General features: G+C 41.0%; 1 protein-coding gene across 4 annotated transcripts in view; it reads left to right on the forward strand.

Annotated features, from left to right (window-relative positions):
* Positions 1-26,207, forward strand: part of HECW1 (HECT, C2 and WW domain containing E3 ubiquitin protein ligase 1) — a 422,188-nt gene that overhangs the window by 236,293 nt on the left and 159,688 nt on the right. For all 4 annotated transcript variants that reach the window (XM_077491691.1, XM_077491690.1, XM_077491692.1 and 1 more), the window contains one exon: positions 14,126-14,220. In XM_077491691.1, the coding sequence (XP_077347817.1) occupies positions 14,126-14,220 (95 nt within the window). The remainder of the gene's footprint in view (positions 1-14,125; positions 14,221-26,207) is intronic.

Consider the following 26,207-nt stretch of genomic DNA (forward strand, 5'->3'; position numbering starts at 1 on the left):
ACAAATACTATATATTACAAACTTCATATCAGTGGGCAACCTTATATATGGACATGTGGCTAACACCTGCTTAGGTGGCTTTTCTGTGCTCTCCAATGAGTGGTGGGCAGAGACAAACTACACATGTGCAAGCTAATTAGGGGGCTTCTCCACAAAAGTGTACAGCATAGAGATGGTTAGACCATTATTCTCAATGGCTGGGAGCCAGCACATGTGCACTATAGCAGAGCTGCCTGGCTTCAAATGACTGTAAACACTAAAAGGAGCAGTGAACAATGGGTAAAGTCTTCTGGTCCAGTGGCGGCTGGTGATTAATATTTGGGGGGAGGGGGGCGGCAAACAAACCTCCACCTCACTCACACCACCACCACCATCAGCACTTAAACCCCCCCCCCTCCGCTGGAGATGGATGGGAGACCACCACCCCCCCACCCCTGCGGGAGACAGTCGGGAGGAGATGGGATCTGAGCCGAGCTGGGAGGCGAGCCTAGGTGAAGTGATGAGCTTGACAAGGGAAGAGCAAGGGCTTCTCCTCCTGGCTGAACAGGAAGTGGGTCCTAAGACTCCCTGGCCAATCAGGTTTCAAGACCAGCATTCTGATTGGCCGGGAGGAGAATCAGGAAGACATTAGCGTATATTTATTTGCTATTGTCACACAAGTGGGTGGGCACTGCTCCCCGAGCCCACCTTTTTTTGAAGCCAATTAGAGCCTCTGGCTCTAATCATGTGCTTCAAAAAAAAATCCTGTATTGGAATCCATGCATGCATGTACAGTAGATTAGGGGCCAGGTGCATGAATTGGGGGGGGGGGGGCAGTGCCCCTGTGCCCCTAATGGATATATATGCTTATTGGTTAATTTATTAGGGGTGCGGATGCAATTTACTATATTTAAAAAACTGTAATTAAAAATGTCACTTATTTAAATTTCATTGAGCATCACTTCTCAAAGTTAGCTAGTTGCTAAATGTAAACATTTAAATAACCAAATAAAAAAAAAAAGTTTTTTCAAACAAATACTAATATTACTTTATCATTCTAATTAATTTTAATAATATTCTTAGGTCTTGCAACCTCTGTGCCAGCTAGTGTGTGTTATCTTGCACTCTCTTCTTTAATATTCATCCCACAGGGCTGCTGCAATTGTGAGGCGCGCTTGTCATTGAGATGAATTCACTTGTCAGTATCAAGTTATGTCTCATCCCAGGTGTAGCCTCCAAAAAGCGTTAAAAGGTTGAGAGTCTGCAGAGTGGAAAAGAGTAGCAAGAGGCTTCAGCCCTCTTCCCATAGGCACCGTGAAAGCCCTACTAAATATGGCTGTAGAAAATTGTATAACATTAAATTATGTGATTTAATTGAGCAGACATTCTGAGGTTTGTGTTAGCTTTAGCATTAGTCGTATACCAAATTGCTTGTTCCACCAGACTTGCTCTTTAAGCTATATGTTATCCTCCTCTCTTAACGAGCACTAGTATAGTGTGAAATGAACAAAATGAATGACATAACTGAGAACTAATGTACCTGTAACAAGAGCTGCGTTTTAGCAACAGAAATTGCTTTCTCACAGAGGCACCCAACTGTGAAAAATATTAGTCAGACCGCATATGAGCAAAATTAAACTAACTGTCATGGGTGGTTTTATAGAGTCCTAACGCCGCAACTTGATGTATGAAAATGTATTAAACGCCAAGTCAACATTCAAAGCTGAAAACTGAACTCATTACTCTTTAATATGAGCACTAATAAACTCAAACCAGGGAATTGATATATATTGATGCTCGATAGAAAATTAAAAGTATAAAACATCAAGAGTAGAAGATGGATGCCAAATGCAGCACATATACAGCACAAGAAAAGTAATTGACAATAGCAAGTACTTAATAAAAATGGACAGAAAATTTTGATTAAAAACACATAACTTCTCCGTAGGATTTGTAAACCTTGCAAAAAGATCTGAACAAATTAGTGGGGTGGAAAACTACATGGCAAATGAGGTTCAGTGTAGAAAAAAGTAAAATAATGCATTTGGGTGGCAAAAATATGCAATCTATACACTGGGGGGAGAACCTCTGGGGGAATCTAGGATGGAAAAGGACCTGGGGGTCCTAGTAGATGATAGGCTCAGCAATGGCATGCAATGCCAAGCTGCTGCTAACAAAGCAAACAGAACATGCATTAAAAAAATATTAATTCCAGGGATAAAACCATAATTCTCCCGCTCTACAAGACTCTGGTCCGGTCGCACCTGGAATATGCTGTCCAGTTCTGGGCACCAGTCCTTAGGAAGGATGTACTGGAAATGGAGCGGGTACAAAGAAGGGCAACAAAGCTAATAAAGGGTCTGGAGGATATTCGTTATGAGGAAAGGTTGCGAGCACTGAGCTCATTCTCTCTGGAGAAGAGACGCTTGAGAGGGGATATGATTTCAATTTACAAATAAAGTACTGGTGACCCCACAATACATGAACACTTGGAATCAATTTATTCATTGGATGATTATTACAAACTACATCTGAAAAATATCTTCAATCACAGACAAGGAAATGGCTGAAAACTGGATACAATCACCATCACCACAATCCCAGGGTCTTAATTAAGCTCTAATATAAAAAAAACTTAATAGTTACAATAATGCAAATAATTTATAGCAATGTATCAATATCCCCCTTTTACTTACTTGAACCCAGTCTTTCCAGTGACGGGGACGAGCACACCAGCTTTAGCCGGTGTCTCGGGTACTGATTGGATAGATTAATAGCAGGGCAGCCATTGGCTCCCGCTGCTGTCAATCAAATCCAAAGGAGCAAGGGGGCAGGGATGAGTCCTGCTGTCTGTGTCAATGGACGCAGCAGAAGGACACGGGAGCATGCCCGCACGAGTGCCCCGAGGGAGAGGGGCTCTCCAACAGGGGGACTCGAGATGGGGAGGAGCCAGGAGCTCCACTGAGAGACCACAGAAGAGGAGGATTGGGGCTACTCTGTACAAACTGCACAGAGGAGGTAAGTATGACATGTTTGTTTTCTTTTGTTTTTTTTTAAAACAAACCTTTACATATCCTTTAAGATTCTGGGATTGTGGTGACAGTGATTGTTCCCATTTTTCAACCATTTTCTTGTCTGTGATTGATTGAAGATATTTTCAGATGTACTGTAGTTTCTTATAATCAAATAATTGTATGTATGTTTGTATGTATAAAACACTGCTTCATGCTTGTCGTAACTTGATGTGTTCCTGTCTGAGGAAAGGCGCTATCTGAATAGCCCAAAAACTTTAATGCCGCGTACACACAACCGGACTTTCCGGCAGACTAGGTCCGACGGAATCAGTCCGTCGGACAATCTGATCATGTGTGGGCTAATCTGATAATTTTTTGTTTAAAAAATCAGACGGACCTAGAAATAGAACATGTTTCAAATCTGTCCGACGGACTCAATTCCTATCGGAAAAAACGTTCGTCTGTATGCTGGTCCAACGGACCAAATACGACGCAAGGGAAGCTATTGGCTACTGGTTATTGAACTTTTTAGTCCTGTCTTTACATCATCACATTCAAAACGAATGGATTTTTGAATGGACTTAGTCCATTCATGCATGACAAAGTCCAATCGTTCGGAAAGTCCGTCGGAACTCTGCCGTAAGTCTATCGGGAAGACGGTCGGACCTAGTCTGCTGGAAAGTCCGGTCGTGTGTAGGTGGCATAAGGCTTCATGTACATGGGACATTTTAAAACCTCTCCTTAATGATGTAACTTGACAGATAGTAACTGACTGTGCCGCGTTTAGCCGTGTTTGCCTTTAGATGAGTTTTTTTGCATTGCAAATAGTCAAAAATGGATCTCCATTAAAAAAAAACACCTATAAACAAAACGTGGCTAAATGCGAGTTACCTCATTTACATGCATTTACAAGCAGTCACAGGCATTTGCTATTTCAAATGCCTCTGAACATCCGTCCTAAACGCATTTTTTTTTTGCTTTCCAAAAAATTATTCTAACCTCAACTGCCTGGAAACAACTATAATCGACCTTGTGTACATGTACTGGTAAGATAGAGGAGAGTTCAGGGGCAGCTGAAAAAAAAAACACCCAACTGCTCCTAAACGTCCGTTTACCAGCAACAGTGTATATGAGCCTAACAATGGAATACCATGAATCCCTTTTTTGTATGATATATATATATATATATATATATATATATATATACACACACAGTATCTCACAAAAGTGAGTACACTCCCCACATTTTTGTAAATATTTTATTAAATCTTTTCATGTGACAGCTCTGAAGAAATGACACTTTCTTACAATGTAAAGTAGTGAGTGTACAGCTTGTATAACAGTGTAAATTTGCTGTCCTCTCAAAATAACTCAACACACGGCCATTAATTCATGTCTAAACCACTGGCAACAAAAGTGAGTACACACCTAAGTGAGAATGTCCAAATTGGGCCCAATTAGCCATTTTCCCTCCCCGATATCATGTGACCCATTAGTTTTACAAAGTCTCAGGTGTGAATCGGGAGCAGGTGTGTTAAATTTGGTGTTATCGCTCTCACTCTCTCATATTAATCATTGGATGTTCAATATGGCACCTCATGGCAAAGAATTCTCTGAGGATCTGAAGAAAAGAATTGTTGCTCTACATAAATGCTATAAGAAGATTGCCATGACCCTAAAACTGAGCTGCAGCACAGTGGCCAAGACCGTACAGCGGCTTAACAGGACAGGTTCCAGTCAGAACAGTCCTCACCATGGTCGACCAAAGAAGCTGAGTGCATGTGCTCAGTGTCATATTCAGAGGATGTCTTTGGGAAATAGACGTATGAGCGCTGCCAGCATTGCTGCAGAAGTTGAAAGCGTGGGGGTCAGCCTGTCAGTTCTCAGACCAAATGCTGCACACTGCACCAATATTGTCTGCATGGCAGTTGTCCCAGAAGAAAGCCTCTTCTAAAGATGATGCACAAGAAAGGCAGCAGTTTGCTGAAGACAAGCGTAAGGACATGGATTACTGGAACCATGTCCTGTGGTCTGATGAGACCAAGATAAACTTATTTGGTTCAGATGGTGTCAAGCATGTGTCACGGCAACCAGGTGAGGAGTACAAAGACAAGTGTGTGGTGGTGAGAATGTCATGGTCTGGGGCTGCATGAGTGCTGCCGGCACTGGGGAGCTACAGGTCATTGAGGGAACCATGAATACCAACATGTACTGTGACATACTGAAGCAGAGCATGATCCCCTCCCTTCAGAGACTGGGCCGCAGGGCAGTATTCCAACATGATAACGACCCCAAACATACCTCCAAGATGACCACTGCCTTGCTAAAGAAGCTGAGGGTAAAAGTATGGACTGGTCAAGCATGTCTCCAGACCTAAACCCTATTGAGCATCTGTGGGGCATCTTCAAATGGAAGGTGGAGGAGAGCAAGGTCTCTAACATCCACCTGCTCCATTATGTCGTCATGTAGGAGTGGAAGAGAACTCCAGTGGCAACCTGTGAAGCTCTGGTGAACTCCATGCCCAAGAGGGTTAAGACAGTGTTGGAAAATCATAGTGACCACATAAAATATTGACACTTTGAGCCCAATTTGGACATTTTCACTTAGGGGTGTACTCACTTTTGTTGCCAACAGTTTAGACATTAATGTCTGTGTGTTGAGTTATTTTGAGGAGACAGCAAATGTACACTGTTTTGCAAGCTGTACACTCACCACTTTACATTGTAGCAAAGTGTTATTTCTTTGGTGTTGTCACATGAAAAAATATAATAAAATATTTACAAAAATGTGAGGGGTGTACTCACTTTTGTAAGCTACAGTATATATATATATATATATATATATATATATATATATATATATATATATATATATATATATATAACCATAGATAGATAGACACAGTAAACAGATCTAACCACAAATCTATATCAAAAGCAGAGATGGACAGACTTAACAGGTGAGAAAGAAGGATTTAATAGGATTCTTGGTGGAAAGTAGCTAAACATAGAATGGAAAATGAAGACAAATATAGAATAGCAGATATAAACAACCAATTTAAAAGCAGATATTAAAATCCAGGGTCTCAGGTGGCATGGCCATGTTATATTTATTTAAAGAAAGCATCCTGAAAAATATTTTTGACAAGGAAAAACAAAGAGGGGAAGACCAAAAAAATAATGATGTAGATGAAGACCCGAGAGCATTGTAGGTCATAACATGGATTTGATGCAATGGATAGAGCAGAATGTAATAAAAGTCGGCAGAAGGCCATGGTCCTTCGGTGCCGGAGAGCGGAAGAAAGGTGTATTATAATCACATTCACAATGATGAAGGGACACTGTGAGGGCTTTACTTTTTTTGCACTTTTTTGGCTTTATTGGTGATCCAAATGGTGATCCTGCCAGAAACAAATTAATTGGATGTCAGCAATCACTAACTGTACTGTATCCATGGAGAAGCAGCATTGTCACCCATTTCAGTGCAAAACATACATTGCATTCATTAAAGCACCACACGACAGGTAAGTCCAGGTTGGACGTTGGCTGGGTGACATGATGACCATTATTGGTCAAAGGTGTCAATAGGATCAATGGCACTGTGTTTACATTACCACAGTGTCAGGGATCTGTCATTTAGAGAAAGGTAAAAAGCAGTGGGTGACAATTTTGTCATGACTGACAATGTAACTGACAATAGATTATATCTGGAGATTAAATAATATATATATTCTAATGTATTTAAAGGACTTTTTCTAAGGTTTGTGTGTTTATTTACATTAACTGTTGGTTCTACACATTCCCCTTGGGGGGGCAGATACAAGGGGACCTTGTAAGGAGAGGGGGAGGCTTTGTGTGTGGTCACCAAACTACATGTTAAAAAACAAGGGTCTGAGTGGAATAGTAAAGCCCCGTACACACGAGAGGACTTATGTCCGACAGACTTCCGAAGGAGTTCCGTCGGAGTTCTGCCGGAGTTCCGACGGAGTTCTGACTGACTTTTCGGCTGAGCGGACTTGGTCACACACAATCACACTAAACTCCGATGGATTCGAACGTGATGACCTACGACTGGATTCGAATAAGGAAGTTCATAGCCAGTAGCCAATAGCTGCCCTAGCGTCGGTTTTAGTCTGTCGGAATAGCATACACACGAGCAAATTTTTCTAAGGGACCGGGTCCGGCGGAGTTCCTTTGGAAAAATTTGAAGCATGTTCCATATTCTAAAGTCCTTCGGACTTTGGCGAGTCAAAAGTCCGTTGCAGCCCACACACGATCGAATAGTCTGACGGAATCAGACACAATCACACTAAACTCCGATGGATTCGAACGTGATGACCTACGACTGGATTCGAATAAGGAAGTTCATAGCCAGTAGCCAATAGCTGCCCTAGCGTCGGTTTTAGTCTGTCGGAATAGCATACACACGAGCAAATTTTTCGAAGGGACCGGGTCCGGCGGAGTTCCTTTGGAAAAATTTGAAGCATGTTCCATATTCTAAAGTCCTTCGGACTTTGGCGAGTCAAAAGTCCGTTGCAGCCCACACACGATCGAATAGTCTGACGGAATCAGTCCGTCGGACTTTGGATGTTGAAAAGTCCGCTCGTGTGTACGGGGCTTAAGGGTAATCCCACACTTCCACACCCTTTTTTTTTCCACTTTTTTTCTGTAAAACCAATGCAGCTGTACGGCATCCCCAAACAGTGTTCAAAAGAATTTGTATGTTTTCAGAGTTGCACCATAAATGAATGAAAGACCCTCCTTTTTCTATTGGTCCATGTCCCACATGGCAGTGCCCAGTTCCGCATTCCCTTTTTCAACTATCAGCCTTGAAAATGACCAAATAAGGTAGGCTTCAATGGGGTTCAGTGCTTAGTCTCATGTAGCCAAACCCCTGCAAACTTCTTCCTTGACTGCACAAGACCAATAGAGTGCTGGTGACTTGCTCTTACTCTGCTAATTATATGTATTTTCTGTGACCGTTCAAACATTTGAACTTAAGGAAGGGCGGTGATGCCTGAAATGGTTTCAGTTCATTGTATTACATGAAGTTACTTTTGTTTTGAAAAATGTTTGATTTTTTTCACCAATATACACTCACTGGCCACTTTATTAGGTATACCTTGCTAGTACCGGGTTGGACCCCCTTTGCCCTCAGAACTGCCTTAATTCTTCATGGCATAGATTCAACAAGGTGTTGGAAACATTCCTCAGAGATTTTGGTCCATATTGACATGATAGCATCACGCAGTTGCTTCAGATTTGTCGGCTGCACATCCATGAAGCGAATTTCCTGTTCGTGACCACATCCCAAAGGTGCTCTATTGGATTGAAATTGGATGACTGTGGAGGCCATTGGAGTACAGTGCATTCATTGTCATGTTCAATACCAGGTTGAGATGATTAGAGCTTTGTGACATGGTGCATTATCTTGCTGGAAGTAGCAATCAGAAGATGGGTACACTGTAGTCATAAAGAAATGGACATGGTCAGCAACAATACTCAGGTAAGTCGCAGTGATTAAATGATGCTCAATTGGTATTAAGGGGCCCAAAGTGTGCCAAGAAAATATCCCCCACACCATTTCACCACCACCAGCCTGAACCACTGATACAAGGCAGGATGGATCTATGCTTTCATGTTGCTTACGCCAAATACTGACTCTACTATCTAAATGTTGCAGCTGAATTTGGGACTCATCAGACCAGGCAGCATTTTCCAATCTTCTGTTGTCCAATTTTGGTGAGCCTGTGCGAATTGTAGCCTCGGTTTTTCGTTTTTAGCTGACAGGAGTGGCACCAGGTGTGGTCTTCTGCTGCTGTAGCCCATTTGCTTCAAGGTTCGATATGTTGTCCATTCAGGGATGGTATTCTGCATACCTTGGTTGTAACGAGTGCTTATTTGAGTTACTGTTGCCTTTCTATCATCTCAAACTGCCCATTCTCCTCTGACTTCTGACATAAACAAGGCATTTTCATCTACACAACTGCCGCTCACTGGATATTTTCTCTTTTTCAGGCCATTCTCTGTAAACCCTAGAGATGGTTGTCTATGAAAATCCCAGTAAATCAGCAGTTTTTGAAATATTCAGACCAGCCCATCTGGCACCAACAACCATGGCATGTTCAGAGTCACTTAAATCCCCTTTCTTTCCCATTCTGATACTTGGTTTGAACTTCAGCAATTCGCCTTTACCGCGTCTAGATCTCTAAATGCATTGAGTTGCTGCCATGTGATTGGCTGATTAGCAATTTGTGTTACCAAGCAATTGAACAGATGTAATAAAGTGTCCGGTGAGTTTATATTTACAGCTGTGGTATCCACTTTCTATAGTTAAAGCAATGCAGTCTACTTTATTTAGAATCTAAAATATACATTTCTTGGAATTGCATATATGTTACCTGAAGCTGGTCAGGGTGATCACTGTCAGTGTGCTCCGCACCATGCGCACAGGGGAATCTGAGCTGGCACATATTGGCACGTATTCTAAATTGAATGTATTTGTGGGCTGACACATAGGAGATGCCAGATATTGTGGGGTATACCATATTATCTATTGGTGCTTGCATAGATTGTAAGGGGAAATGTGTGTGAGATGTGTGATTGTCTGGTCATGGTATACTGCAGGAAGATTGACTTGAAATCAATCCTTTCCAGTTACACTTTACCATGTCCAGGCTATCAGATCAGTGGAAGTACTAACATTTCTCCATTGGATTATCTAAAACATAAATAATTTAGAAATGCTAGCAGCCATTTTATAATAAGCATAATAGGCTATATATTTGTAAAGGTAAGAGAGACGCCAAACTTGAATTACTTTTTTTGGCATCTGTATTTCTATTTCCTACCATATGTTTAGTTTTTAATAAAAAGTTCTTTAGAATTACGGTAATATGTATTTTTCTATTTCTATCCAATGACTCATCACAAGTAAAGAATGATGATAAATTTGTGAAAAACAAAAACACTGCTTACAAACATGTTTGTGTATTGTACGTTATCATAGTAATACTAATAGTGGCTTGAAAAATACTGTACCATAATATATTTTACAGCGGTGACGCACTTAAACCACCATGCACTTCATCCACTGGTTTGTTTGGGGGGAGTGAGGGGGCACACTGGATGCCTTTGCTGCCATTGTGATATTTGCTAGGTGTCTAGTGCGCCCCTGTGCCTTTAAGGAGGATTGGGCTCCCTCTAGGCTCACCCACCCTTAATCTACCCATTACTATATATGTGCTCCTATTATGGTATGGAGGCTCTCAAAATTTATAGCGTTAGGACTGCAGATAATACTAGGGTGCCTTGTCAGCGCCTCTGCAGCTTTACATGTGTATTTGCAAATGTGTGCAAGCTAAAACCCTGTTTTTAACGTGGACTGCTAGACAGGACATTTCGGTAGGTTGCAGGCTGGCTGGTAAGTTGACCTGGGAAATCTTCTTTGTTTTTGTTTATTTTGAAACATACCCAACCTATATTCTGCATAGAATAAATGGGAAAATAGCAGAGGGATTCTAAATTGGCTGCAAATAAGTACTCTTCAAATCACTTTACAAAGCCTATAAGTATCAGCCTACTGTATACTATATTACACAACCTGAACCAACCTTCCCATAAATCCATCAAAAGTGAAGGTATTCTACCTATACTGGCTGCAGATAAATTCTCCAAAAGGAAATCTCCAAAATTGACCCAAAAAGAAAACACCTTTTTGCCTCCAAAATATGAGTACTACTTTAGTATATAATATATTTTTTACTTGCCCATAGATCCCCCAAAAAAACGGAAGTATTCTAGCTGTACTGGCTGCAAATAAATTCAATTTTCAGATCATTTACTGCTTCAAGTGCTTATGATTATCAGCCTAGTATAAAATACATTTCTGACCTTCCTTTAAATCCATAAAAAGCAGAAGAATTCTATCTGAACTGGCTGCAAATAGAATTATATCTCCTAATCACACATTGCTTCCAATGCCTTAAGGCCCAAGCACACGATCTGACTTTCTGACAGAAAAGTTGGAAGTCAGGCTGTTGGCGGACAATCTGACTGTGTGTATGCTCCATCGGACAATTGTTGTCGGACTTTCCGCCAGCAAATGTTGGCTAGCAGGTTCCCAAATTTTCGGCCAACAAATGTGTGTTGTCAGATTGTCCGAGCCTGTGTACAAGTCCGTCAGACAAAAGTCCAAAGTACAAACACGCATGCTCAGAAGCAGAAGCGGTTGGTCTTATAGCGTTTGTAATGGAAAATTAACTTTCGTGATGTGGCAAATTATGAAATCTCCAAATGCAGCGCACATTCTCTTCTTCTTTAATGGGATAATAATGAAGCTGGTGATACTGACGGAGTTATTGCAAACAAATTTTCAAAGGCTTTTTTTTCTAGTGATATCAAGAATATTATTATGCTTTTTTTTCTTTTATTTGGGCAAGTTACCACAACACCATTATCCCGTAGTTTTTAAGATCAAAGCTACAACTATGTTGGTATCCCTCGTTAATTTTACATTGTATTTTTTTTAATGTATTTTTTGTGGTTTTTTTTTAAATGTAACTGACTGCTTCTTAAAGGAGAAAAACACATAGCCATGTATTATTCTCCACAATTTTTTTATTGTGTATTAAAAAAATAATAATAATAAGACATGCTATCTGCCAATAGAACTTGACCACAAAGTGCATTCTATGCATCCAAAAATATAGAAAATATGCCAAATCAAATTATTATTCAACCAAAAAAAATAATGTCAAAGTAATAACTCCAAGGTCAATAATAAATAACACTTTATCTCCTCCAATTCTGCAACATGTGTTGTTGACGGACAGCCATTCAGAAACAAACTGAAAAGCATGAAATGAAAAAAACGCTAAATGAAAAACGTGAAAAGAAAAGCGCAAATCAACACTCACCAAACTTCTGATAACACTAAATTAGCAGAAGGAGACCAAAGGGAGGCGCTAAAGAGCTGAAAAATCATGTAGTACGTTTAGTATGGCACTACTTTTGTAATTGTTGGCCAACATTTGTGTCACTGTGTGTATGCAAGACAAGTTTGAGACAAAGCCCTTCAGACAAAATTCCACGGTTTTGTTGGCCAACAATCCAATCGTGTGTGCGAGGCTTAAGAGTAAAAGCCTGGTACTGTATATATACCTGTACTACATTTCTAGCCTTCCTATGAATCAAGTACCCTATACTCTCTGATAAAAGTGCCAAGTGCTACAAAAGTGTACTGATAGGTTCCCATTTATACTCTTTAGGATATACCGTAGGTTGGGGATTGTTTCAATAAATTTTGAATGGAATGGAATAAAAGTGTAACTTTAGGTCCTAGTGGGTGACATGCACAGTGATTTAGGCGCATCACCTCCGCAAATTATAATATTGTACTCTACCTGCAATAAACTAGGATTTTGTTAACAGAACATTCCACCATACACGTCATAACAATTTCTCTATTATCTATCTATCTTATCGAAACAGTTTTTTGAATTTGCACTTTTGCAATGACCTACCGTAATTGCAGTGGAGTACACTAATAGATCCACACTTTCCAGCGGTTTCCTTCAATGAGGATTCAAAGAGGCACATTATATTGGCATTATGTGCCAGCTGTCTTCCCCTTACAGGTGGTTACGGCATCCATAAAAATATTAGATCAGTGCTATCTACTCTGGGTCTGTGCAGTCATGCAACCTAGCAAGTAGGAGCCATGAGGCCCCTACTCAGCTGGATTTGTAGCACTTACCTACAAGTCCATAATGTAAGCTGTCACTGCAATTCTGCCATACAATGGATACATCAAACTAATGTTTACAATTTAAAAAATGAACGTTAGACTATATCTCTGCTGTAACATTTTTTTGGAATCTGCATGCAGTTGGTTCTTATAAAAGTTTACCTTTTTTAGGCTTGGTCTTTTTTATAATAATTTGTGTTAGACTTTGTTAGAAAATACTGTTAAAATTAGACACATGGGACTATATTTCAGTTCATGCCATGTCAGTATTTTAATCACACCTGAAGAATTAAAGTTGAATATGCTTAGATTCTGCCTTGCTTGCGCTTTTCCCTCCTCATGCTAATGACATTTTAAAATAAAAACCTAATTTTTAATATATACCTTATTTTATACCCAGTGATCTCATAACTGAGTCCTTGTGATTCTCTATGCAATGCAGGCAGATCATGACTGGTGATAGCACCTGGCAGGGTGCTGTACATAGCTTCCTAAAAACATCAGTGCACCCTGACTCACTATTCCTCTCAGTAGCCCTTGGCCCTTAGCACTCAGTGGGCCATTTTTTGGCAAAATTTACACAGATATCAAAAAGCCTTGATGGGCGGATGTCAGTCTGGAGGAGAGGCCATTCCTAGGCAGGTTAAATTTATATACAGACCATTCTAGGTAATGATCACTTGTGATGCTGTGCCTCCATCACTGAAAGAACTGAAATTCAATTAATCAAATGGGTGATCCAGGGACAGTTTGGGGGTGGGGGAGGGGGGCACTAAGGGCAAGAAGATGGTGGACATCCTATGCCAGAAAATGAGACAAGTTCTATCTAACTTGCTGCAGTGTGCAGTGATGTCAAAGCAAGCAGGTTCAGTACAGCAGAATAACCAGTAGAACTGTGCAAGACTAACAATAAGGCTGGAGTTCAGCTTTAAAGCTCAATTTGAGGATAAGCAAATATTGCCTAATAAAAGTGGTTTATGTATTCTTACTTGAAGCGTGATGTGCTTTTCAAATGTTTTGCACATCTGTGCAGAAATACAGCATAACATTTTACAGGAGCTTCCTGTAATCAAGACCAGTCATTGCTGATCTCTCCTTATGCAGTGTGACTGGTCTTTAATCCGCCCCTTGCTATAGTTTTCTGCAGGAAGCCTATAGTGAGTAGACCTGTTGGGTCTTCCTTGAGCTCTGCTCCCTGCACAGGCAATGTGCAACACAATGATGATGTCACTTCAACCTAAATATGCATAAAAGTGAATATTACACCATTCAGTACCATCAACTGCTATAGTATATTAAACTACTTTATGTTGCCATATAAAGTTATCCTATGTTATTAATCTTCCATGATTCATACATTGATAGCCTGTTTTTTTTTTTTCCAGCTGAGACTAAGATCTGCTTTAAGTACTATCATGGTGTGAGTGGAGCTCTGCGTGCTACAACTCCCAGTGTTACTGTGAAGAATCCCTCTGCCCCTGTGAGTAATTGATTTACGTAATTGATTTTTATGCAGAAAGTTGTTTTTTTCCAAAGTGAAATAGAAGATATGTCAAAAACATCAGGTATATCCAATATTTCAGCTGAGCATTAATGTCTAGTAAGTAGAAGTTGCTTCACTATCAGTTTAACGGTACTGTATGTATATGACAGACTTGAACCATTTTGATTTTCCTGTGACAAAGAAAATTCTTAGTTATCAAAGGTTGGCCTCAATGTAAAGAATGTACAGTACTTGTATGTTGTGCACTGTTGTGATTTGTTTCTTGGGGGTTATGATTCCCCTTTAATATTTTCAGTATTGTTATAATAAATTAACAATAAAGCTGAAAGATGAGCATGCAGAAAAACAAATTTTTGATTCCCACTAGACTCACTTTCAAGCAAATTGCAGCTTTTGTTAAAAAAAAAAAATTTAATTGAAAGACCCAATTTTCTATTTTAAACTGTGGTCATGTAACAGACTGCATCTCAGTTCTTCTCTCTTTTGGAGTGTAGTGTTGGAGGGCACCTTGGTTACATGAACGCTGTCCATTGGCTGTGAAAATAGAACGGTACAGCAAGTCCTGTACTGTTACATCACAGGTCTCATGATGCCATAGTACAAAGGATGACAACAAGAGTGATAAGCTACACAGAGAGCAGCTTGCACTGACCAGGTTCCATTACTGAATGAGGTGCCCCTGATGCTAACACCAGACAGCAGATTCAAGTAACTAAATTGAATTTTATTGAGTATATTAAACATAATTAAATATTGAGGTACTAGTGCAAAATATTATATTTACCATGCCCAAAGTTTAGCTTTAATGAACAATATTTGATACCTCTAAATAAACTATTTGTCATGACAGCCTGACCTGCATGCACTCTTGGGACTGGAGCTCACTTGAGCCAATAAAGCCCTATGTTTTTATTTATGATCATTTGACTTTGTTTTGCAAGCATAGCTGTATATTAGGCTATATATTTAAATATGAATTTCCAGGCATGATATACAAAGTGGTATCAAAGAGTTTTGAGAATAGTTATGTCTACAAGAAAGTACTTTATTTATCTACGTTTACACACTATCACCTTCAAAATAGTCCCCTTGCACAGCAATACAGCGCTCCCAGAATTCCTGCCAATTCTGGAATATGTCCTAGAAGTCTTCTTTTCAAAACGTGTCAAGCACCTTCTGCTATTCTGGATCTCTGCAATGGTGTCAATACAGCGACCTTTGAGCTGACTCTTCAACTCATTGCAGCATTGCTCTAAACTTGCCAAATCATGTCAAACGTCTCTGTGGCAGATTTGCCCAGTTTCACAAAGAATTTCACGTTTGCTCTTTGTTCTAACTTGCTGTCCATGATGAAATAGCAGAAGTGATAATACAGGTGGTCAGAATAGCACCAGTTGCACAGCTCCCGATGTACACAGGACGTTGTCTTTTGGCACACTGGCTTATGAAGGTCGCTGCTCCCTGTGACTGTACGTGCACCATTGTGCTGCCATCTGTTGGCATGTTACAAAACTAGTCTTAAAACTTTGTTACCACCTCATATTTTTACATAGTTACATTGATCCAGCTTGGACCAATGTAACTATGTATATACCATATTTGGCCAATGTCCCTTGAAGCTGGAAATCACTGAAGTAAACACTGCTACTTCAGTGATCTTCACTTATCTGATGCATTGTGAATACAGGAGGTCAGTCATTTAATATAGGCACCATTCGGAGAATAGTAATTATAAATTATCCTCGCGCCACAATATTTAAACAAATAAAGAAAAAGTATGGTTGCAGCTAGAACACCGGCAGGGGCTCAAACCCTCCCATAAGAAGATATGCTGTGTATATGTTGAATGTGGAATGTGTTTAAGTGTGGAGCGCAACACCATTCAACATATACACACCATTCGGAGAATGCTTTGCAAAGTGATCTCTAAAGGACGAGATGGAGAGCATCACATCACCATCCTACTCCTTCATCTGGCCCAATCAGTGAAAGCTTTGTTTTAGAAGCAAAGTAAGAAAAGATGAAAAAGAAATCTGTAAGACTAAATACTTGAGTGATAGAATTGAACAAAGCTGCTGAAACAACAAGCAAAGAGTAGACACCAAGGAAACCATAAGCACTGCAAAGCAAATGCCATGGGAAAAGTTTAGAGAATGTTTAGAAGACCTAAAAGCTAATTTAAGGTCCTTAAAATATGAGATGCGAAAAGAATGTCCATTAAAATGGGTGAAAAAAAAGATGAAGACTTCTTACAAAGACGTCGGACATTATAGAACAGTGCAAAGTGTATTTTTTAGAGTAGCTGCTAAGTAATCCCCAAAGGAATGACACTGAAACAGACAGCAATGTGGCTGCACTGAAAGAAGACAAAATAAAACAATGGAAGAACACAAGAATTCTTCTACAAAAAAAAAAAAAACATTAAAAGCTGAAAGAAGACTGAGTCTTAAAACCTAATTCTAGCCAAACGTTTCCTTTTAGTATTATGTTGTCCCCAATATTCTTTATTTTTTGTGTGATAGCATCAACAAAAAGTTATTGAAGTTGCAAAATTGGAATTCAGCAATAAGCAAAGCAGATGGACATGTGAATGACACAGTTATCCAACTAGTTGGACAAATTCAGGCTTTCAAATCCATGTTTCTATCTACTACTGACCCTTATGATTCCTGTCAAGAACACTCTGCGTAATTGGCATGACTTCATCTACTGCAACCCATACTCGGGTCAGACCTTGTGTACACTACACCAAGGGGATTGCTGTCTCAGCTGGTGTTTCTGTAGGGCATTACTTGCTAAGTGAAGGTATCATATCACCATTTATCCACTGTGCAGATTTGTTACTCTAAAGGCCTGCTGACCACAGTTTACTTCATAGGAATGAAGTCAATTTACACTTCCCACAAATGGAATACATCATTTTTTTCTCATATTTGTTACTTAAAGATGCTTGCTAATCTAATTGAGATTTTCTGGCTTTAGGGTTTGTAATTGTTAGAGCTGATTGTCTTTCAGGATTTATCAAAGGCTCAAAATGAAAATCTGCTGTTTTTGTCCTTTATAAGATAATAGGGCATTTACAGAAGAGGACTGCAAAAATATATTTAAACTTAGCGTGAAAAGCACACTGATTTCCTTATAAAATATTGAATTTAGTTAAAAGTTCTATGATTTATTTGACCTTGGGTAGGATGATCCAGCAAAACACAATGTTGCAGATCATAAAAAACGAAGTAAAATAGAATATATGATTACACAAGTATGCCCTGCGTATAGTACATTTTTGCTTTTATTCATAAATGCTGGCTACTTAACATTAAAAATAATGAATAACGACAAAGAACACATATTAAGTGTTTTTAGGTGGATTATTAGGTTTAACAACATATCACCAACTATAGATGTTTAAACGTATTACTCCTATTGTAATAAAAAGGAACATGTATCAAAAGTTTTTTAGATGGATTCATCAATTTTACAGCATATCACCAACTATAGATAGTTAAACTCATTATTATTATTATTATTATTATTATTATTACAGTATATCTGATGGGTAAACTGGTACTAAACAATATCTTTCCCAGAACCGTTTCATTCAAAGCATGCCCTGAATGATAACGGTCACAGTTGCTTGGGCTCTCAACCAAACTATGAAGCTGTCATGACTGCACACATTTGCAACACCATGGCAACTGCAGATCAAACAGAGGCTTAGATGGCAGCTTCCTTGGCTGTAAAGGATGGGAGTGTTTAGTTTTGCTTTAATGTAGTACAGAGAATTTTTTTAGTAAAATGCATTAACCACCTGGCACTATTAGTGCTGCTGGCTCACTTTCACCGCCTTACTACTCTGGCCAGACTGCAACAAGTTTGAGTTCAGAATTTGTCTGAATGTATGGACTTTGTGCATACTTTAGTGTCATTAAAATCTATGCTGTGTCGCACATTTTTCAGTTAGTTGCTTTTGTCTTATACCCATTGGTCTGTTATACTTTTTTGGGAAACATCACCTAAAGCAGTCTCTGCAATCAAATAGGAAGGGCTGTGTGAGGGTTGTGAATTTTGCTGATCCAGGAAAGTAAAGTACTTACAACAATGTATTTTTTATTATACAACCACACGCTTTAATATCCATTTGGCAGACTTTAAAAATTATCAGAGGGTCTGGCATATGCAGTCTTACTAAGCATGACTTTGTTTTGATTTTATAATCATTGATAAATGATTTCCTTTTTTTTCCTATCAGCATTTAATGTTCAATATAAACAATATATATTTTTTTTCTAGTATATAATCCACAATAGTAATACATTTAAATTCTTGCAAAATTATTTCATTTTAATAATTGTCTTTGACATTAATACAAATTTAAATAGAAAACCTGGGAAAGATGGAAACCCTAATCTCTCCCAAACCTTTTATAATCTTCCTAATACTTTGTAATCTCAGTAGCAGAATACGATTAAATATGGAACATCATAGACATTTTAGGTCACATGGTTCCACTTCCAGAAGATATTTTAGCTGTAAGCATTGCATTACAATCTGTAAACCTTCTCTGTGCAATTTCTTGTCACATATAGACAAGCAATTGTCTATAGACACATATAGATAAACTAACAACTATTTAATGTGAAGGCATAAACAATACATTACATTTATATTTAATCAATTTGGCCATTGCATTCCATATTTTGTTGGTAAATTGACTTGGAGAAAAGATTTTAGAACCAGACTGTTATGTGTGTTGCCAGCCACATACACATGTGAATACACAGGCTTTTGATTGCATTAGAACAAATGTCTTCAAAGGCATTCAGAGGTACTCTCTCACCAATGCCCCCCACAGAGTGGGTCAGTGAACACAGTCAAATGCAGAATTGAAGTCAACGAAGATAATGATGGTTTGCCCTCTATACCTGATCCTGTCCTTTGTCAGTTCAAAAATTATGAATATTTGATTGATGCAGCCCCAATGTAGCCTAAATCCTGCTTTCTCTCCTTGGCTGATCTGTTCACAATGTTTCTGCAGTCTTGAATGTATGATAATCTTCATGAGCACCCTGCTAGCGATTGAAAGAAGGCTGACGCTATAGTAGTTTTTACATTCCAAGCTTTTTCATTTCTTCTTGTGGATCCAGTTTATGGAGCATCGTGCAGATCTGAATTGAATTATCAAATTAATTTCCAATTCAAACTGGGATCCTCCAGGGTGATGTTACTTCAACCCAGCTTTTTAATATTGCGATTAATGCCATTATTAGGAAAGCATCTGTGGATAGATGTAGAGTACAGTATGATTCAAACAACTTTGTAAATGGGACGTGGCCTAGAGATCAATGGAGTAGGTCGCAGGTTGTGTGAACTCCGCTGACCCATACCCTGTTATTACCATCCTGCTAACATCCTACCCATCTGACAACCTACACTACACCTGGTGATAAAATCTGCCTCCTCCTCTACCTTTGGAGCCTGTCGCCTCACCAGAACACCGCTCAAGGCCTCCAGACCTGCACTAGCCCTAGGAAAGGCTGCGGCTTCGGCCTAGTCTCCAGAGTGGCAGCCATCTTGCTCTGCCTAACGGTGACCCGGGCAAGCTTTTCAGGCCTCCCTGACTGCCTATTGCTAGCTCCTCTCCTGGAACCACCTCTGGACTGCCTGAGGCCACTATTGCAGTGCACTCCCAACTTGAATCTCCCTTAGGACAGGCCGCGGCATCGGCCTACCTCCTAGAGCGGTGGCCATCTTGCTCCACCCGGCGATGCCCTGGTGAGTTCTCCTGGCCTTCCTGTCATGTCCCCACTGAAATGGGCCTCTGAGGCGTGGATAAGCTGGTGAAATACCACCATCAGGATCAAGACACGCAGGCCAAATATGGCGACGGCATGTGTTCAGCGGCGGACCATAAGAGCGAAGACACAGCCAAGGTCTTGGATGCCATTGCAACGCTGCAGGGAACACTCACAAGATTGACATTTCCCTGCTACGCCAAGACTTATCCAGGGTAAAAGACAGGGTAACCGAGACCGAGACATGAATTGCAGTGGAAGAGGATATCCTACACCCTCTGAACCACACCACGGAGGACCTGCAGCACCAGATCCATCAGTTACACGCACACCAGGATGATATGGAGAATCGTTTGAGACGATGCAACCTCCGGTTCATCGGTTTACCTGAAAAGGCTGAAGGTACCAATCCTGCTGAATACTTGGAATCCCTCCTGATTCAACATTTTGGAAGAGAAGCCTTTTCTGTTATGTTCGCAGTGGAACAGGTGCGCCACATCCCAGCTGCACCTCAACCTGTGGGAGCCCCCCAGGACCTTTTTTGCCAAGTTTCTTAACTTTAAATTCAGAGATAAAATCCTGCGGCTGACCAGAGAGAAAGGCATCATCACCCTGGGCAACGTCCATGTTGCAGTGTTCCCTGACTTCTCTAATGAAGTCCAAAGAAAGAGTGCACAGTTCCAAGATGTTAAGAGGTGGCTCAGGGCGGTACACCTTAAATATGCCATGTTGTTTCCGGGCAGACTTAGAGTGGAAGAGGATGGCAAAGCCCTATTTTTTGAAGACCCGAGGGCGGCAGCACACTGGTTGGATCAACGCGGATGTCCAGATGGATGGTCGGGCACACAGAAAGTTACTGTGAGTACTGTTGCCATTGGCAGAGGATGGTGGCCCGCACCATTTTTCTAAATGCCCCCTCCTTTGTGGGGAGATAGTCTCATCTCACCATTTGTTTTTTCACACAAAAGCTTCACCCCCTCCCCCCACCTTTTTTTGATTTTGCTTCCCCCTCTCATTTATACAACCCACGCATTACTGAATATGGGACCGAAGTCTCCCCCTCTTGAGGTTAGGGGGCCCATTCCCTAGACTGTACCCCTTGGGAGGGGGGAGGATCTCAGTCTGTGGATACTCCTGGTTAGGCGGCTTTGGGCCTGAGGCTACTTGGCCCACAGAGATTACCACCCTGAGTAGTATACTGCCCCCCCAGCACATTCGTACACAACACTAGTACATCAGGATGACTGTGTATCCTTGCAGCATGAGTCTCACTCAGACAGAGAAAGAGACACATAAGACATGCCTCGTGTCCTTTTCATGCTTCACACAGTGAAGAATCACCCCTGATATGCTTGCAAACCCTATTTTTTCCACCTTTTTTATTCTGAACTTTACAGCTCAACATATTCAAAGTACTGTACCCCCAGCTAACGTTAATGGCTGGAAGCTGATTCATATGAAGGTTGCAAGGGAATGTATGCTTCCACCAAGTTGCATGGGTGAGAAGCTGGGAGGAAAGGAAAATGCTGGATTCCTTGATCTGAGCATTGGGAATGTTAGCACTGTTGTGCACATGTTACTTACTTGGAATGTTTTAAACAAGCACTTATTACATATGCAATATGTCTATTGAGTTACGTGATGGCTGTATTGTCACAGGTTTTGGGGAGGGGGGAGGGTGCTGCCTTGCCGATACATATGCAATCTGTATGCAAACGAATACCATGGCGGACATTCAATTTATGATGTTGAATGTGCGGGGCATGCAAGATAAGATTAAAAGGACAGCAGTACTACAGTATCTGAAAGGTCAGAAGGTAGATATTGTTGTATTGGTTGCATGTCACAGGCGACTTACTGGCAGCCCTAAAGCGTCCTTTGGTGGGGTGGGCCTACCACAGCACCCACACACATATTTCTAGAGGGGTAACAGTGCTGATAGCGAAATCTACACCCTTTGGCCGCGTACACACGGGCGGACTGTTCGCCCAACTTTGTCCACTGAACAGTGTTTCAGCGGACAGTCCGCTCGTGTGTGGGCTTCAGCGGACAGTTTCAGCGGACAGTCTGACGAACAAAGTTTTTCGGAATTCCCGTAAGACAGTCCGCTGAAACTTGGTTTGAGCTGACAGTCCGCTCGTGTGTAGGCTTGTTCGTCAAACTAAGTTCCCGCATGCTCAGAAAGGATTTACACGCCGAAGGTTGCATTGCAGTGTATAGGACGTCGTTTTTCTAGTCCCGTCGTACGTGCCGTTCACGTCATCGCGCACGCTTTCAGCGGACTGTTCGTTCATCGTGTGTGGTCAAGTCCGCTCATGCAAATTTTGAGCGGACTGTTTGTCGGATTGTTTGACAAACTAAGTTGGGCGAACAGTCCGCCCGTGTGTACGCGGCCTTTGAGTTGGTCTCCCCGGTGTCGGATTACCTCTTTTTGCATACAATTGTGGGAGGAGACCCCTTGCTGATATTGGCTAGTTATACCCCCCTCCATACATGTCGGATGTGATTGACAGAAGGCCTTGCATTTATAGCGCTGTACCCATCCATACCAGTAGTGTGGATGGGGAATTTCAATCACACAATGACTCCATCCCTGGACCGACCAGCACAGGCTGAACCCAGACGGGGTGAACCACTGCACACTAGGCTATACCGTACACTGACTGAATTTGCCCTTTTTGACGTCTGGAGACATGCAATACCCACGACTAGAGCATAAATTTGCCACTCAGTAAGTCGTAATACCATTTCCAGGATAGATTACTTGTTTCCAGGGCCCTTCTGCCTAAGGTTACGTGCTCAGGATTTGCTCCCAGGATCCTGTCGGCCCACTCTCCGTGCTGACTGATGGCATCCTTGTGGACAGCCTCTCCCGCCAGGCATTGGTGACTAAACCCTCACTGGCTATCCCTTCTTTTGGACCATGACTCCATTGCCAGGGAGCTGCTCTTCTTTTTGTTTTTGGAAAGGATACAGGGGCCCCCTGCCCTTGCCACACACTGGGATGATTTTAAAAATCATGTCCGTAGAATATTGTCCTCCAGAATAAATAGGCTAAAATGAGAGTCTAACACTATACTTCAACTCACATCTGTCAAACTACAGGACTTAGAGGAGGCCTATGGCTCCAGCCCAACCCTTGAAAACCTGGAAAGAGTGAAATTGTAGACTCACCCAGTCACACAATTACACACAGAGAAGGCAGAGGCAGAGGGTGTATGAAAGGGCTGGGAGACTGTTGTCCTATCTGGCCCACATGGACGATAAACTCCCAGTCGCGGTGTCGCTTGCTGACCCAGACGGGCGTAATATAACAGACCCAGGACAGGTGGCGGCTCAATTTAGGCAATTCAATGGCAACCTATACAAGTCTCAGAACACATGCACACAAAGGGAGATTCGTTCATATTTATCTTCCATACAGTTCCCCCAGCTGAGAGCAAGTTGAGTTGCTAGATGCACCTATTACAGAACATGACATTACAGAAGCAATCGCACAACTAGCCAAATCTAAAGCTCTGGGGATGGATGGTCCACTTCTGGAATTTTATGTAACATGCTCAGATATCTTGGCCCCCAAGCTGAAAGCCTTATACCAGTCCATTTTTGATCAGAACTCACTCCCGAGTCTATGCAGGAAGCCCAAATCATAGTTCTCCCCAAACTGGGAAAAGACCCGCACTTCCCTGAGTCCTACAGGCCTATCTCACTACTGCATGTAGATATCAAAATCTTAGCTAAAATCCTGGCCTCTAGGTTAAACACTGCTATCTTAACTTTAATTCATACTGACCATTTATGCTTTATGCCGGGGAAAAACACAGCTATAAACATCAGGCGACTATGTATGAATATTCAAGCCCGACACAATAACTCAGGAACAAGGGTGGTGGTGGCGTTAGACACCGCTAAGGCCTTTGACTCCATAGAATGGCCAAATTTGTGGGAATGTTTGCATAACTATGGTTTTGGGTCACGCTTCATTAAATGGGTGCAGCTCCTATATCAGGCACCAAGGGCAAGAATCTTTGTGAATGGATGGCGCAGTTTGCACTAGAGAGGGGTACATGACAAGGGAATGGAATGTATGCCGATGACACCATATTATACCTTGCATACCAGGAACCATCACTCCAAGCTGCGTTAAGACTCATTGAACAAATGGGGGGATACTTGGGTCTGCGTATAAATTGGAACAAATCCCAGATTCTTCTAATAGATGTGTTTCCTCATCCCTTCACATCCCCTCCACTACCACTCGCCAGGGTATCCAAGATTAAATACTTGAGTGTGGAGGTAACTAGGGATCTGGTGGACTATACTCCTCGGAATGTAGCTCCTTTGTTTGATTTACTAAAAAGTAAAATGCAGACATGGTCTAGGTTGCCATTAGGGGTGATGGGATATGTAAATTTAATTAAAATGATTATACTGCCCCATATTCTATATCTGGTGTGGCGTGCCCCTCTATACACCCCCTTAAAACTCTTTAAGCAGATGGAAGCTATTTTAAATTTGTTTGTTTGGGGGAATAGTAGACACAAACTAGCTTGGCAAACCCTAAAAAAAAACACAGATATGGGGAGTGTATCCCTCTCGGATCTACAGGACTATTACCTAGCCTCACAACTATCCCATATGTACCACTTTCACGCGTCTCATATGGAGCTGCCCTCATGTCCAGACATATTGGGCGCAGGTTGTCTGTTTCCTCCATGATAATATGGGATCCCCTGTGGTGCCAGACCCCAAGTTATGTATTTTGGGGCTAATGACAGACGTAGAGGTTGACAAGTATCACACAATACTCATTTTTGAAACATTATTTCTAGCACGTAAAGTCCTCAGAGATGGATGCAGAATGTGCCCCCCATGCTAAAGTTATGGAACAAAAGCAGTAAATGACACCCTACCATTCAAGAAACTTATCTACGCACACAGGGGATCTTCACAAAAATATTCCAAAATCTGGGACAGATGGTTGGAGGACAGGGGATCTTCACAAAAATATTCCAAAATCTGGGACAGATGGTTGGAGGACAGGGAAACTTGTGTATAATTATATCATACCCAGTGTTCCCCTGCACCCGTGACACACATTGTTGACAGGATGGATTAACGTACCAACCGATTCACTACACCTGCGAATATATGTATACACACCCTGCAACATTTTTGCATATTTAATTTCGCTGTCATAATATTTAATTGACCTTCTATGAATATATGTACCCGAATGTAAAATGTGTTTTATATCAATAAAGTTGTTTTTTTCCAAGTAAAAAAAAGAACAACTTGATAATCACAGACACCTCTGCCATATTTACTGACATGGATGCAGAGAACACTGCCATCCTTAACTACATACCCGCATCACCCAATCAATGTGGATAAGATAAAAGTGATGACTATAGACTGACCACAGGCCTATGTTCACATCAAAGGAACACAAATTGAGCAGGTCTAAGTACTCAAATACCAGCGATCATTGGTGCAGTAGAAGAAGTTGTCATCTACAACAGATGTCCACAGCAGTAAAGCAGTACACTAAAAATATATTATATGCCGGACCCTCAAGGTACTGCCTACCTTATGAATAAGTTAGAAAAAGTGAAACAATACTAACATATGGGGATTGGATACCCTCAATAATGTTAGAATCAAAATGAAAAAAGGGGGGGGGGGGAGAAGGAGGGGATGGGAGCTCACAGTATGCTGAAGATTAAATAACAAACTTAGAAATAAAAAACTGAAATAGCTCAGTCAACCCTAAGGTAGTACATATCTATGGAACATCACTCACCATACAAGCATGATTAGCAAAAAAATTTTTTGATGTCAAAGTTAAGAAAAATACATTAAAAACAACATGCATACATAGCATTGGAGCTATAAAAACAATAACAAAAGGACCATCTTTGGATAGGTGGTGTAATTCCACACAGGTTTCAAAGGTTGTTAATACTGTAATACAGCTTGGATTATATCCCTAGGTCCAATGACCTATGAAGAGGGACCCTGGTGTTGAATCAAGGTTAAACTAGTAATCAAAGGGGGAGGGTGAATCAAGTGAAACCACAAGGTAGAAAATTACTGTGATGGAAGGGGGAACCCTTGTTGGGTAACAGTGGTTAAGAGGAGGTACAGTGGTGTGAAAAAGTGTTTGCCCCC

Source organism: Lithobates pipiens, unplaced genomic scaffold, assembly GCF_037356315.1.
Source record: "Lithobates pipiens isolate NorthernLeopardFrog02 unplaced genomic scaffold, aLitPip1_a1.2 Scaffold_19, whole genome shotgun sequence".
Taxonomy (NCBI): Eukaryota; Metazoa; Chordata; class Amphibia; order Anura; family Ranidae; genus Lithobates; species Lithobates pipiens.